Genomic DNA, 17,405 nt, shown 5'->3' with positions numbered 1-17,405 from the left:
ACCAAAAATATGGAGGTACCGTTCTACGGGGGCTATATGACGGCGTGGACCTACATAGACAAAGTACCGAATTTTTTGCCATTTCGGTGGAATAATGAAGCTAAAACCTACAAAATACCGGTAATCGGGACGTACCATTCAATGGGATCTATTTGAAGGCGTGGACCTATATACACACATTTATGGAAGAAAGTTTTATACTATAACAAACACTAAGTACCAAATTTCAGTAATTTCTGAGGAATTTTGGGACCACAACCTATAAAATACCGAAAATCGGGAGGTACCGTCCTATGGGGGCTATGTGAAGGCGTGAACCCATACTGACCAATTTATAGGAGAAAGTTTTATACCCCAAATAAAGATTAAATACCAAATTTCAGCCATATCGGTGGAATATGGAGGCCACAACCTTCATAATACCGTAAATCGGGAGGTACTGTTCTACGGGGACTATATGAAGGCGTGGGCCTATACGAACTAAATTCTGGGGAAAAGTTGTATACCCCCAACGAAGGCCAAGTACCAAATTTCAGTCATTTCGGTGAGATAATGAAGCTAAAACCTTCAAAATGCCGAAAATCGGGAGGTACCGTTCTATGGGGGCTATATGAAGGCGTGGACCTACACAGACAAAATTCTGGGGGAAAGTTGTATAACCCCAACGAAGAATAAGTACCAAATTTCAGCCATTTCGGTGATATAATGAAGATAAAACCTTCAAAATACCGAAAATCGGGAGGTACCGTTCTATGGGAGCTATATGAAGGCGTGGACCTACACAGACAAAATTCTGGGGGAAAGTTGTTTACCCCCAACGAAAACTAAGTACCAAATTTCAGCCATTTCGATGAGATAATTAAGCTAAAACCTTATTTTCGATAAGTTTATACCTTCTCAAAAACTGAAAATTGTTAGCGGAAGATGCAATTTTTTTACTGAGTGAACAAAGAAATCTTTTTTTTTATTATCAGAACAATAAAAGTTCTTCGTTAGGTTAGGTTAGGTTAGGTTTGGGGATGTGTAGTCAATATATGTATATATATACTAGCAAAATGCCCGCTACTTTGTATGCGGAAAAGGAATAATATTCAAATAAACAATATTTAATACAGTTTTAGCTCTACTTGTTCACCCAATGCCAATGGTATTACATGTAGAAACCTTTCATTCATTTAAAGATGGATTTTAATAAATATTTTGATCCAATCTCAGCAGTGATCCTCACAACAAATTTCATTTATCGATTCACTCAATACCAGCTTCAATATTAAGTATTACTTAATACTTCTAGTACATTTATTGCACGACCACTTCTAAAAATGAACCTGACAAATAAATAATATACCAGAATTCCACTTCTATTCCTTAGCCCAATACCAAATTTATTGCAATTTCGTACTTTGCACACACTAATTATATAATCCCTGCTTCATTGCTACACCAACGTCAAATTTAATACCATTTAGTACATTTCGTATTTCTCAATAAGTCAGCCAGCCGTCAGCCTAATTTCAGGATTTGTATGCATTTCAAAATATCCAAACACCAACACCATCCCTCATACAACAATTCGAAATTCCACCTTTATCCCTTCAAGCAACGCCAAACTGGTACCAAATTCAGTACTTTTATCCAAAATTAAATCTCAACCGCAATTTAGTATTTTTCGTACACATAAGTACGTATACAAAATACCGAATTTCACATTTCCAGCTCTACTATTTTACACAATAAAAATTTGAACCAAATTCTGTGCCATTTTGTAATTTTCGTACACTTATTGTACGTTTATCTACAACCACATTCATATCTCAACCCTACACATCAAGAGGGTCCATAATACCAAATTTCCGAATTGCATCTCTATTCATAATACCATTAATACTTTTCGTATAAAAATACGAATTTCAATAACTATCTCCAACAGTAATTCCAAATTTTTAGGATTCTACCCTATCCGTCCATCCAAAACTAAATTGTACTAAATTTAGTACCATTTAGTACATTACGTACCCATAAGTACGAATTTCCAAAACTACCTCAATCCTACACTCCATAAGTAATCTTAATTATAAATTTCAGGATTCCAGCTCTATCGGTCCACCTAAATTTAAATTGTACCAAATTTAGTACCATTTAGTACTTTCCGTACCCATAAGTACGAATTTCCAAGACTAACTCAATCCTACAGCCCAACAGTAATCTTACTTCCAAATGTCGGGATTCCAGCTATATTCGTTCACTCAAATCTAAATTATACCAACGTTAGTACCATTTAGTATTTTCCGTACCCATAAGTACGAATTTCCAAAACTACTTCAATCTTACACCCCATAAGTAATTTTAATTATAAATTTCAGGATTCCATCTCTATCTGTTCACCCAAATCCAAATTGTACCAAATTTAGTACATTTAATACTTTCCGTACCCATAAGTATGAATTTCCAAAACTACCTCAATCCCTTACACCATCAGTAACCTTAATTGCAGATTTCAGGATTCCAGCTCTTTCCGTGCATCCAAATCCAAATTGAGTACCAATAGAAATCTTAATTCAAAATTTCAGGATTCCAGCTCTGTCCGTTCACCTAAATTTATATTGTACCAAATGTAGTACCAAATTTAGTACTTTTCGTACCAATAGGTACGAATTTCCAAGACTAACTCAATCCTACAGTCCAACAGTAATCTTATTTCCAAATTTCAGAATTCCTGCTCTATCCGTTCACCCAAATCTAAGTTATACCAAAGTTAGTACCATTTAGTACTTTCCGTACCCATAAGTACGAATTTCCAAGACTAACCCAATCCTACAGTCCAACAGTAATCTCAATTTCAAATTTCAGTATTCCAGCTCTATCCGTTCACCCAAATCTAAATTGTACCAAATTTAGTACCATGTAACACTTTCCGTACCCATAAGTATGAATTTCCAAATCTACCTCAGTTCTTCACTCTTAATTCCAAATTTCAGGTTTCCAGGTCTATCCAAATCCAAATTTTACCAAATTTAGTACCATTTAGTACTTTCCGTACCCATCAATACGAATTTCCAAAACAGTAATCTTAATTCCAAATTTCAGCATTCCAGATCTATCCGTTCACCCAAATCCAAATTGTACCAAATTTAGTACCGTATACAACTTTTCGTACACATAAGTACGAATTTCCAAAACTACCTCAATCCTACAATCCAAAAGTAAATAAATTCAAAATTTCAGGATTCCAGCTCTATCCGTTCACCCAAATCCAATTTGCACCAAATTTAGTACCGTTTAGTACTTTTCGTACCCATAAGTACGAATTTCCAAAACTACCTCAGTCTTTCACTCCATCAGTAATCTTAATTCCAAATTTCAGTTTTCCAGGTCTATCCAAATCCAAACTTAGTACCATTAAGAACTTTTCGTACACATAAGTATGACTTTCCAAAATCATTTCCTTATATCAACACCACTTCCCGACCTTGATTCACATACCAAATTTGAAGATTGTAGCTATATCCGTTAAAAATATACAATTGGTACCAAACTTGGTAACATTCAGTACTTTGCGCACACTTATAGGTGGAATTTCCAAAAACCATACCAAATCCAAATTGTACCAAATTTAGTACCATTTAGTACTAAAACTACCCCATATGTCCATCGTACACTTCAACAGTTTTCTTAATTCGAAATTTCAAGTTTCCAGTTCTATTCATTCACCCAAATCAAAGTTGTACAAAATTTAGTACCACTTAGAACTTGTCGTACATTTAAGTACATATTTCGAAAACTACCCCCATATCGCAATCCTATACTCCGTCAGTATCCTTAATTCCAAATTTCAGGTTTTTAGCTCTATCCGTTCATCCAAAACCAAGTTGTACTAAATTTAGTACTTTTCGTACACATAAGTACGAATTTCCAAAACTACCCCTATATCTCAATCCTATACTCCGTCAGTAATCTTAAATCCAAATTTCAGATTTCCAGCTCTATCCTTTCACCCAAATCCAAATTGTACTAAATTTAGTACCATTTAGTACTTTTCGTACACATGAATACGAATTTCACAAACCATTTCCTTTTATAGACACCACTTCCCAACCTTCATTTCCATTCCAAATTCCAAGTTTCCAGCTAAATCCGTTTAAAATATACAATTGGTACTAAATTTAGTACTTTTCGTACACTTACAGGTCGAATTTCCCAAAACCCTCTGGTACATCTTTCTAACTCTCCATCAGTTACCCTCATTCCAAATTTCAGAATTCTAGCTCTTCCCGTTTGCCTAATACAAAGGGTACCATATTTAGTACCTTTTAGTACTTTTCGTACCCTTATAGGTCGAATTTCCAAAAACCCAGCCTTATCTCGCCCCTACACACCGACAACAACCCACAGTCAAAATTTCAGCCTTTTAGCTTCAGCGGTTTCGTCTGGGCGATGATATGTCAGTCACTCACTCAGTCACTCAGTCACTCACTCACTCACTAAGCTCTTTTATATATATAGATATCTTCATTCTCTTTTATAATTATTTCATTTATTACTACTTTCCAAACCACACCCCTTTTTTCTTTATTTTTCTCTCTTTTCTCTTCTCTTGTCTTTTCAGGTAATTCTGAACCTCTTTTTTCCTTATGGACCGAAAGGTCTCCGAGTGGCGTAGTCAATATATCTATATATATAAAAGAGCTTAGTGAGTGAGTGAGTGACTGAGTGACTGAGTGAGTGACTGACATATCATCGCCCAGACGAAACCGCTGAAGCTAAAAGGCTGAAATTTTGACTGTGGGTTGTTGTCGGTGTGTAGGGGCGAGATAAGGCTGGGTTTTTGGAAATTCGACCTATAAGGGTACGAAAAGTACTAAAAGGTACTAAATATGGTACCCTTTGTATTAGGCAAACGGGAAGAGCTAGAATTCTGAAATTTGGAATGAGGGTAACTGATGGAGAGTTAGAAGGATGTACCAGAGGGTTTTGGGAAATTCGACCTGTAAGTGTACGAAAAGTACTAAATTTAGTACCAATTGTATATTTTAAACGGATTTAGCTGGAAACTTGGAATTTGGAATGGAAATGAAGGTTGGGAAGTGGTGTCTATAAAAGGAAATGGTTTGTGAAATTCGTATTCATGTGTACGAAAAGTACTAAATGGTACTAAATTTAGTACAATTTGGATTTGGGTGAAAGGATAGAGCTGGAAATCTGAAATTTGGATTTAAGATTACTGACGGAGTATAGGATTGAGATATAGGGGTAGTTTTGGAAATTCGTACTTATGTGTACGAAAAGTACTAAATTTAGTACAACTTGGTTTTGGATGAACGGATAGAGCTAAAAACCTGAAATTTGGAATTAAGGATACTGACGGAGTATAGGATTGCGATATGGGGGTAGTTTTCGAAATATGTACTTAAATGTACGACAAGTTCTAAGTGGTACTAAATTTTGTACAACTTTGATTTGGGTGAATGAATAGAACTGGAAACTTGAAATTTCGAATTAAGAAAACTGTTGAAGTGTACGATGGACATATGGGGTAGTTTTAGTACTAAATGGTACTAAATTTGGTACAATTTGGATTTGGTATGGTTTTTGGAAATTCCACCTATAAGTGTGCGCAAAGTACTGAATGTTACCAAGTTTGGTACCAATTGTATATTTTTAACGGATATAGCTACAATCTTCAAATTTGGTATGTGAATCAAGGTCGGGAAGTGGTGTTGATATAAGGAAATGATTTTGGAAAGTCATACTTATGTGTACGAAAAGTTCTTAATGGTACTAAGTTTGGATTTGGATAGACCTGGAAAACTGAAATTTGGAATTAAGATTACTGATGGAGTGAAAGACTGAGGTAGTTTTGGAAATTCGTACTTATGGGTACGAAAAGTACTAAACGGTACTAAATTTGGTGCAAATTGGATTTGGGTGAACGGATAGAGCTGGAATCCTGAAATTTTGAATTTATTTACTTTTGGATTGTAGGATTGAGGTAGTTTTGGAAATTCGTACTTATGTGTACGAAAAGTTGTATACGGTACTAAATTTGGTACAATTTGGATTTGGGTGAACGGATAGATCTGGAATGCTGAAATTTGGAATTAAGATTACTGTTTTGGAAATTCGTATTGATGGGTACGGAAAGTACTAAATGGTACTAAATTTGGTAAAATTTGGATTTGGATAGACCTGGAAACCTGAAATTTGGAATTAAGAGTGAAGAACTGAGGTAGATTTGGAAATTCATACTTATGGGTACGGAAAGTGTTACATGGTACTAAATTTGGTACAATTTAGATTTGGGTGAACGGATAGAGCTGGAATACTGAAATTTGAAATTGAGATTACTGTTGGACTGTAGGATTGGGTTAGTCTTGGAAATTCGTACTTATGGGTACGGAAAGTACTAAATGGTACTAACTTTGGTATAACTTAGATTTGGGTGAACGGATAGAGCAGGAATTCTGAAATTTGGAAATAAGATTACTGTTGGACTGTAGGATTGAGTTAGTCTTGGAAATTCGTACCTATTGGTACGAAAAGTACTAAATTTGGTACTACATTTGGTACAATATAAATTTAGGTGAACGGACAGAGCTGGAATCCTGAAATTTTGAATTAAGATTTCTATTGGTACTCAATTTGGATTTGGATGCACGGAAAGAGCTGGAATCCTGAAATCTGCAATTAAGGTTACTGATGGTGTAAGGGATTGAGGTAGTTTTGGAAATTCATACTTATGGGTACGGAAAGTATTAAATGTACTAAATTTGGTACAATTTGGATTTGGGTGAACAGATAGAGATGGAATCCTGAAATTTATAATTAAAATTACTTATGGGGTGTAAGATTGAAGTAGTTTTGGAAATTCGTACTTATGGGTACGGAAAATACTAAATGGTACTAACGTTGGTATAATTTAGATTTGAGTGAACGAATATAGCTGGAATCCCGACATTTGGAAGTAAGATTACTGTTGGGCTGTAGGATTGAGTTAGTCTTGGAAATTCGTACTTATGGGTACGGAAAGTACTAAATGGTACTAAATTTGGTACAATTTAAATTTAGGTGGACCGATAGAGCTGGAATCCTGAAATTTATAATTAAGATTACTTATGGAGTGTAGGATTGAGGTAGTTTTGGAAATTCGTACTTATGGGTACGTAATGTACTAAATGGTACTAAATTTAGTACAATTTAGTTTTGGATGGACGGATAGGGTAGAATCCTAAAAATTTGGAATTACTGTTGGAGATAGTTATTGAAATTCGTATTTTTATACGAAAAGTATTAATGGTATTATGAATAGAGATGCAATTCGGAAATTTGGTATTATGGACCCTCTTGATGTGTAGGGTTGAGATATGAATGTGGTTGTAGATAAACGTACAATAAGTGTACGAAAATTACAAAATGGCACAGAATTTGGTTCAAATTTTTATTGTGTAAAATAGTAGAGCTGGAAATGTGAAATTCGGTATTTTGTATACGTACTTATGTGTACGAAAAATACTAAATTGCGGTTGAGATTTAATTTTGGATAAAAGTACTGAATTTGGTACCAGTTTGGCGTTGCTTGAAGGGATAAAGGTGGAATTTCGAATTGTTGTATGAGGGATGGTGTTGGTGTTTGGATATTTTGAAATGCATACAAATCCTGAAATTAGGCTGACGGCTGGCTGACTTATTGAGAAATACGAAATGTACTAAATGGTATTAAATTTGACGTTGGTGTAGCAATGAAGCAGGGATTATATAATTAGTGTGTGCAAAGTACGAAATTGCAATAAATTTGGTATTGGGCTAAGGAATAGAAGTGGAATTCTGGTATATTATTTATTTGTCAGGTTCATTTTTAGAAGTGGTCGTGCAATAAATGTACTAGAAGTATTAAGTAATACTTAATATTGAAGCTGGTATTGAGTGAATCGATAAATGAAATTTGTTGTGAGGATCACTGCTGAGATTGGATCAAAATATTTATTAAAATCCATCTTTAAATGTATGAAAGGTTTCTACATGTAATACCATTGGCATTGGGTGAACAAGTAGAGCTAAAACTGTATTAAATATTGTTTATTTGAATATTATTCCTTTTCCGCATACAAAGTAGCGGGCATTTTGCTAGTAATAAATAAAGAGAGGGTGGTTTATTTGGCGATGGTGGAAAAAACTTTTAGAGAAGTAGTTACGCTTATGGGTCGCGCCGTCCCAGCCAATTCAGATTTTTAATGATGTTGTTTATGATTGTTGGTTCCATGTTTGAGTAGAAGGTTAAGCTTGGAGGAAAGCGTATTCCTGTTAATCTATATCGCTTTCGAGTTAACATCGGGCAACGACATAAAATATGCTCGATCGTCTCCGTTTCCTCCTCATCTTCACAGAGCCTGCAATAGTCCACGCCATCATCCTCCCATTTGCCGATAAAAGCTCGGATGTTGCAATGGCCGGTAATGACTCCCGTCAATACCCTGATTTCTGATTTACTCAAACTTAAAAGTGAAGTTGTTCTCTTTGTTGAAAGATTCGGCCAAATGGCCCTTGACACGTTGCACCTTGGTTCATTATGCCATAGTTCCTTGGCTTGTTCTTCAAAGAACGTCTCCACCTTCCGAAAAACGTGACATATGGGTGGTTTGATAGAATCAGTGATAGCTTGACTTGTTGATTGAGATCCTTGTCTTGCCAGTTCATCTGCCTTCTCGTTTCCCACAATGTCACAGTGTGCCGGTACCCAGCAGAGTCGGACAGCGTTAGTGAGGTTCGCCAAAGCAGTTCTACACTCAAGAACGGCCTCAGACTTGATATTGGGGGATTTGATGGCTTTAAGAGCCGGCTGACTATCAACGAAGATAGTCACCGGTTCAAAGATTTCAGCATCCAGACTTTTTATCAACTCTGCGGCCATTTTGATCGCGAAGATTTCTGCTTGGAAAACACTACAGTCGCTGTTCAACCTATATGAGTATTCGAGGCAAAGCTTCTCGCAGTAGACGCCAGCTCCGGTACCTTCTTCCATCTTGGAACCGTCTGTATAGAAAGCCAGACCGTCCAGAGGAGGGTTACTACGGATCCAGTCATCTCTACTAAAGATAACGACCTCAAAATCATCAAATCTATGGATTGGTGATAAGTAGTCGCTGAATTTCTCCTGCTGATTCAAGCTAAGGTTTGGCCCTAGCTCCCGAAGAATGCATGCATGACCATAGGTGCTGTCACGCCAACGATTCAATTCATGTAGCCTTAGGGCACTACGTGCTGCTTGACCTTTGATGCTAAGTCTCGTGGGCAAGAGGTTTAGCATCGCATTCAGAGCTGCTTGTGGTGTACTTCTAAAAGCTCCAGTTATCAGGATCGAGGCTGCCCTTTGCACCTTGTCCATGTTGCCAGAATTCGACTTATGTCGAAGCGCATGCCACCAGACAAGACATCCATAGGATAGGATGGGTCTCACAACAGTATTATACAACCAGTGTATAATAGCTGGATTTAACCCCCAACTTTTCCCAATCGAATTCTTACATGAATAGAGTGCGATCATACCTCTCTTCGTCCGTTCCTCGACGTTCCTTTTCCATCTCAATTGAGAATCCAGGATTGTACCTAGGTATTTGGCCTCAGGAGATAGATGTAACTACACTCCATCCAATGTTGGTGGTATGAAATCGCCGAGCTTACGCTTTCTGGTGAACAATACCAGTTCTGTTTTCGTTGGATTTACACCAAGGCCATTTGTGGTGGCCCAACGGGACAGCTTTGATAAGGCTCTTTGCATAAGCTCCGAAAGTGTGGACAAGAATTTGCCAGTTATTAGTATAACTACATCATCCGCGTATGCGACAACCTTAATGCCCTGATTGTCGAGTTCCGCCAAAATATTGTTTATCACAAGTAGCCACAGCAGCGGTGAGAGTATACCTCCCTGGGGAGTACCTCTAGTTACTGTCTTCCTTGTTGTCAACTCCCCAATGCTGGAATTTATGATCCTGCTCTCCAGCATTCTCTTTATCCAGCAGATCAGGGTTTCCGGGGTGTTGACCGCTCTAAGCGAGAGATGAATGGATTCAAGTTTTACGTTGTTGAAGGCTCCTTCTATATCCAGGAAAGCCGCCAAGGTAAAGTTTGAATTCTCCATGTTTCTCTCAATGAAACCCACGACCTCATGAAGAGCAGATTTACAGATTTACCTTTCATGTAGGCATGCTGCGAGTTGCTCAGCGAGGCAGACAAAGCTCCTAATCTCCAGATCGATCAGTCGTTCGAGTGTCTTGAGGAGAAAGGAGGATAGGCTGATAGGTCTGTAGTCTTTCGGTGCAGAGTGACTGGCTTTCCCCGCCTTGGGGATATAAGTCACCTTTACCTCTTTTCACAGATCAGGTACACAGGAAAGAAACAAACAGGCCCTAAAGATCTCCTCCAGAATTTGGTATATCTGCGGTGCGGCAAAATGAAGCATCGCAGGAATTACTCCATCTGGACCAGGTGACTTATAGGGTTTGAATGTACTTACTGCCCACTTTATTTTGTTTCTGCTTACAACCTTATCAATGAGGCTCTCGTCCACTGACGCTTGGACTTGGAAGTTATCACATTCATAGTGAAGGTTACTGGCGTCCGTGCAGTCAGGGAAGTGGGTCTCAGCTAGAAGGTTTAGAGTCTCAAGACCTGAGTCTGTCCACGTGCCGTCCGGTTTTTTGACACTACCAATGGATTTGGGGTCCTTCGAGATTATCTTACGGAATCTGGCAGCGTCATTTACCCCTTCTACAGACTCACAGAAACAAACCCATGACTTCTTTTTGGCGCGCTTGATTTCACTCTTGTATTTGGTGAAACTCGCTTTATACGATTCCCAGTCACTGTCAAGTTTCGTCGAGTGCGCCCTGTTGTACAGCTTTTTGGTGTTTTTTCGCAGTTCGCCAAGATCCTTGTTCCACCACACCGGTTGGGATTTCTTCCCGGGATAAGTTAATGGACAGGCATCCTTATGGCAGCGGAGAAGGACTTCTGTTAGGTTGGACACCTTACTGTTAAGCTCAGCAACTGTTTCTATCCTTCCGGAGAGTGACAGTTGATGGTTCGTCAGATCAGTGAACCTGCCCCAGTCCGTCCTTCTCGGGTTCCTATAAGGATTTTGGCGGACTCCGTCGAAAGAGATTTCAAAGTATATCCTCATATGATCCGAAAAGGAACATTTGTTGGATACCCTCCAGTTCTTGACGACAGAATCATCTAAATTTGACAGGGTTAGATCAATGACCTCCTCCCTGTCTCTAATTTTAAAGGTAGGGTCGTTTCCTTTATTACATATTCTTAGATTGTAAGATAATATAAAGTTGAAAATCGACTCACCTCTAGTGTTTGTATCTTTGCTGCCCCAGTGAAAATGGTGGGCGTTGGCGTCACATCCAAGGATTACGTTACAAACGCTCAGGTTCTCCTTTAGCAGCCTGTGTACCCCCTGATTGGGTGGATCAGGGTCCTCATATGGCATGTAGATTGAGGACAGGAGAGTGGCCTTCTCTTTACCGTTCTCCAGTCGCACCGTGCACATGTCTCCATTACTATAATTAGATAGAAAGATTAGATTGAGGTTCTTCCTACCTACTACACAGGTCCTCACCTTGTCCCCTTCGGACGATGCGAAGACCTCGAAGTTGGCATTGTTCAGTTTAGAGACCTTATTTTTGTATATATAAGGTTCCTGGACTAGAACAATGTCCACCTCTGAGTTCGTGAGGGACAGGAGTAGTTCGGCGGCAGCTGCTTTACAATGATGCAGATTAATCTGCAAAATGCGTAGCACCTGCCAGTTCATCGTCAGTGAGGGTGAGATTGTTGAGCATGTCCTCTGGTGGTATGGTCGGAACAAGTCTCTCCAGTTGGTCAAGTAGTTCCCTACTCTGTCTCTCAAGACTGTCTCCAATCACTTTGAGGTGTAGGTCGTCCCCGCCCAAAACTCCAGTCCTGTCAGCCGTGGACTGATTAGTACCAGTTTTGGCTAAAGCATTATCCTTTTGAAAATCCGGTTCGTCAACAATAGTTCGGGTTGTATTTTCTGCACTTGTAGCAGTTACGGCTGTAGGTGCCAAGGCATCCACACCTGAGACAGCCGGATCACAATCGCTTGATCTCGACGGCACGTGGCTTGTGATCTCACCAACGCTTACCGCCGGTACTGGGTTATTAACTCCCTGCACCGTAACTTTACTCCTTTTTTTCCTTTTAACCATCTTAGTTGATTTATTTAAGGAAACTACCCCGATCCAATTTTGGTCCACGGGGGGTTTGAAAGAAAAACAAACCCCCAGGGTCTCTGAGATATGCGGAGAGAGAAACACCTTCAGTTTCCCTCGGGCGTTGCTGGCCCCGCATATCTCAGAAACCCCCTTCCCATCCGCCACCCGGGAAGACGCGCCCAGTAGAAGATTGGCAACTCCCGTGGGAAAGTTCTTCGTTAGGTACTATATTATTATTTTGCACTTAATAACTAGATTCCTATAAATCACATGTGCTGAAATTTTGGCGCCTCTAAATAAACTTTTTATAGAAATTGCTATTAAAAAAAATTTAAATCTAAGTGAATTGGGGATAGCTATAGATTAGCAAAGGTTAAATAAACAAATTTCAAGCTTAGCAAACAAATTGAAATATTTCCCTAAACTTAAATACGATGACACAAAAACAAAACAAATAAACAAAAAAACTAATTAGATTTTCTTTTCTTTTTATGTGGACAAAACAAAAACCCCGTCATTAAGTTACTGTTATTAACAATTCCAATGATGTAATTGATTTTTGTATTTTAATGGAACCATTCATGTTGTTTTTAATCTATTCTGTTCTTATTGAGTTCATTCCATTTCACTTCAATGGATCACGGCGATGATTCACTTTGATCCCCCATAATTCAAACACACACGAGCCCCAAAACAATAGCAACAAAATAGTGCCACATTCTAATTTAGTCATTAGTATTTTTGAACTTCAAAGGTATGTCACTTAAGCGTATCGCAAATAAAAATTAAGACAGCAAACAAAAAAATACTCGACTAACCTATAGCCATTATCAATCAGATGAGGTATTTGTGTTGATTTGACTAATCATCCGACTGTCCAAAAATCACAAAAATGAAGTACTTATCATGGGATGGGATTAATCATCAACTTAGCTAAAAAATAAATGTTTTTGGGATGCTGAATATAGTTTATGGTCAATTTCTGAATATAATTTATGGCCAATTTCTAAGAACTATAAAAATTGTATTATTTTGTGTGTGTTGTTCATAAAAACAAAAGTTTTGAAATTACCTTTAATTAATGGAATGAAACAAATGGAGACTATCAAGGAAACTTTAAGAACAACAATTATAAAAGTATCATTCGACCTTGTTAACTGAAAATAAAAATATAAAATAGATATATTAATTTTAAAACAAGGGAATTCTACTATGTATGAAGCACGCCACATTTTACACTGCATTATTACTTTTCAAAAGATTTCCACATTTGCATTCCATGAGTTTTATAGAAATTGTCCGAGGACGGACATTTATGAGTTAGTCACCATTAAATTTCGTTGAAATTTGACCATAGCATCACAGTTTTAGTATGAGGCACAGACCAATCGAATAGCGACTACACAACTTTTTCCAAAAATTATATTTTTATTGATGGGGGTTTAAAAATTTTTGTGAACTTTTTTCGGAATGTATCACCTTGCCAACAAAAAATACAAGACTTAAAGGCATTTTTGGCCATTTTTCTTGGCAATTGTAGATGTTCTGAATAAATGTGGACCTAAACCTAATAATTTAATAGAGCTATTTCCTGTTCCACAGCGAAATTACATTCTCAAATTACATCTGATTCGTTTGGAAAGCGTAGCTAAAAACCTACAAAATTTGCGAAATCGGTATATACCAAAACATTGACTGGTTCATACAGATTTCAAAATATCAAATTACCTATATGATGTTCATTAGGTTGACCCAAAAACAATATTTTGAGAAAGTCTCCTTTCGAGAATTATCGCGCTCAATGGTTATCAAATTGTCTGAAAGGGATTTGGTATAAACCATAGCCCTGCTCGATAACTTCGCAAGTAAAAAGTATTTGCAAGTTCTTGCAACTACTTCTCTGTTCTCTTTAACAGAACAAGTTTGTTATCGAACATCATTTTGTTAAAATTTATACAAATTTGTACAAACTTCTGAGTTATCGCAAAGACCTATGGTATGTGGGGTCTAAAAGTCCGAAGATCTTCGTTAAAACTAAACTTTAATAAACTACAAAAATTGGCCAACGGGTCTAATTGTAAGTTACAAGGGTATTATGATGTGCTTTTCGGGAATCCAAGCAAAAACCTCGAATTACACAGTAGAACACAAAAAATATAGCCACATACAGACACTACTGCTTAAAGCCATGCACTTTTCGTGGGCCCAGGATTATATCTTGCAAATTATGTAGAATTCCGATTTACGCACCTAGGCAGTAACTATTGTTAAAAAATTTCAAAAATATCATTTATAGCCTAAAAATATGCTACATTTTATATAATTGGTACCTCAACATATAAAGCGACAATGCGTTGTGTGCTACGTTTCTTGTCCGGCTGAGCTAAAAGCCACAACAAAACTCAATCCGTGGACCGATCTACTGGACGTTTTGCTCGATGATACTATCACCATTTCCTGCCAAACACCAACAGCGAAACCGGACACATAATGGTGGTTGTGTGGGTTCGACTCTTCGGCATTCCTTTTTCACTTGAAAATCAACGAGAAATTAATTAAAATTAATATTAAAGTTAAATTCGCCCAAATAGGCAAAATTTTTAAATAAATAAACCAACTTTAGATAGCTACCGATTTAATAGGAAAAATATTTCTATATTGCGATGATAAAAACGTAAAAGGGTTTTTGGTTTTCAGACCATACCAGTTTCGCAAGATTTGAGACATAGCTTTGAAATTTGAATTAGTATACCATCAGGATCGTAATGAAATGTTGGGGGGTTGATGGGGGTCCCAGAGAGGGTGATATTGATTTTGGTGATGGCTTTGGTTCAGTTAGCACTGTTATATATGCCAGAGTGGATGAAAACTTTAGCATCTCCCTAAAAGAAAAGTTTACCAGTGAAAAGCTGATGTACAGGGGTAGCGCTGTAGGGTATCACACAGGCATCCCGTCCCGGCTATAGCTTTGCTCACTTGTTTATCTTCGGCAACCGTATTTGTAATCCCTAATGAGGCAAAAGGGACATTTCCAGCAATTTTAATTGGAAAGTTTGCTTTGAGTATTTAAAAAACATTATTTGGAATTTGGAATATATATGGAAATTCTAAACATTGCTTGGCCTCAGCTGAAAATATTTTGAAAAATAATTGTATATCCCGGAGACTGTGTTAAAAAGAGGGTTATGATTGTATACGAGGGGACTACACTTTTCCTTTTTTGCTGTGTTAGTTTTTTAACCATTAAAAGTCCAAAATTGAAAGTGTCAAAAATTAATATGATAAATCAGCGGAAATGTAAAAATATAATCGACAACTAATATATTTTCTTATGAAAAAAAAAGTTTTAAGTATTATTTATTATTTATTTTCTAAATTATGTGTTTTTTTCGCTTTTCCAGATCTTTGCCATTGCATCAATAATTGTCATTTCATTTAATCCCGATTCTATGCGTGAAGATATCGCAATTGGTGCCTATATTGCCTGTTCGCTCATTGTGTTCTTTGCGTTTTTGGGATGTTTTGCAGCCATACGTGAGTCTGTGTGCCTGACAGCAACTGTAAGTAAATCCTAAAAGATTCCTAGTGAATTACTTTTTAATATGTGCCATTTTATATTATTTTTAGTGCGCAGTTTTCCTATTGGTGCTGGCAGCCGTACAAATTGCTTTAACTACTGTGGGTATGTCCGATACAGGAGTACGTAGTGCTGTTGAGACTGTTGACAAAGCCTGGGAATCTGATGCTATGGATGTAATACAAAGTGAACATGAATGTTGCGGCAAGGTCAGTCCAAATGATTATGTTACCCTACACAAAGCGATTCCCACCAGTTGTTATATTGACGGTGATACCTCCAAGCCATCAAATCTATTCTACGAAGGTTGTAAGGATAAATTACAACAACATTATGAAGAGGAAGTTTATATATTTACTGTTATTTCTTGGTCTCTGGTGGCGTTTGTGGTAAGAGTTATCCCGTTGGATTACTGTTTCAAATGATTCAATTTCCATGTCTTTACAGATTATTGGTTTCCTGCTGGCACTGTTCTTAGCCATCAGTTTCCGCAATACTCAAAGGCGCATGCAGTTCTAAGAATTCCATTAGACTTTTATACCCTCCCACATATATCTACTAAATTTAAGAAGTACAAATTTATAATAAATTTGGCATCTCATTCTCAATTCTTTTAAATTTAATTATAATTTAGAATTTTAAATGTATTTCAAATTAAACTTGAGAAGACGACGGCCACCAACACCGATGATAATACTACCACCACCGAATCGTATTTTTTATATTTAAAAGTTTACAACTTTATAAAGGTTAATTATTGTTGTAATTGTAAAAGATGAAAGAAGTGCAATTTATTTAAAATCTAATTGTTGGTTATTTCAAAGGAAAAGTATTTTATAAGCTAAAGCGAAAAATGTTTGTTCCCCTCCCCCTTTACATGTATTTTAATTTTCATTTAGTTTTTATGTATAAATGTTTTTTCTCTATATGTGTATTTATTTGTAAATGTCTGTTAATTGTGTTGTAATTTATTAAGTAATTTATTTACAAAGACAAAATAAAAGAAAAGAAAATAAAAAATAAAAATAAAGACAGTGACACAGATTCATTCATCTTGAAAGTATTTTTTTCTGATAAGGAATTTAGCATCAACACTGAAGTTTTATGAATTGTGTTCTTTAATATTTAAACCAATGCACAGTGGTTCCGCCCTTGGACAAAAATCGAAAAATTGATGGCGACAAATCTGATTGCGATTGACATAAATATTCTCTAAACATATCAAATTTTTAACATCCAGCATTATTTTTGTAAATTTACATCGGTTATACGCCAAGTTAAGTCGAAGAAACTGTGATTTGTATGTGAGGCATTAAAAATGAAAAATACATCCGCAAAGCATTCGTAGGTTATGAGTAAAATTATAAAAAATTGGAGAGTTAAATGTGTAATTTTCAAAATGAAATTTATAGGTGATGGCATTGACAATGTTTTTGTGAAAAAACAAATTCATCATTCGTTTTCTAACTTCATTAAAAATAAATTCTTTATAAATGACTTTTTCTGCTATTTTTAATATAATTACTGTTAATTTATGTTGAGTTTTACTAATGTTGTGAGCATTTGTGAGTCTCGAAATTTTTTTTAAAATG

The 17,405-nt window shown here is 36.7% G+C and overlaps 1 protein-coding gene across 1 annotated transcript in view; it reads left to right on the top strand.

The window, feature by feature from the left end:
• The window catches only part of lbm (late bloomer), a 48,547-nt gene extending 31,704 nt beyond the window's left edge, over positions 1-16,843 (top strand). The window contains exons 2-4 of the mRNA XM_073988169.1: positions 15,638-15,796; positions 15,864-16,202; positions 16,261-16,843. Coding sequence (XP_073844270.1) covers positions 15,638-15,796; positions 15,864-16,202; positions 16,261-16,332 — 570 coding nt within the window. The 3' untranslated portion in view covers positions 16,333-16,843. The remainder of the gene's footprint in view (positions 1-15,637; positions 15,797-15,863; positions 16,203-16,260) is intronic.
• Positions 16,844-17,405: the final 562 nt, after the last annotated feature.

Source organism: Musca autumnalis, unplaced genomic scaffold (genome assembly GCF_047663935.1).
Source record: "Musca autumnalis isolate F117 unplaced genomic scaffold, ASM4766393v1 scaffold_5, whole genome shotgun sequence".
NCBI classification, from domain to species: domain Eukaryota; kingdom Metazoa; phylum Arthropoda; class Insecta; order Diptera; family Muscidae; genus Musca; species Musca autumnalis.
This window is presented reverse-complemented; position numbering and strand designations above follow the sequence as displayed.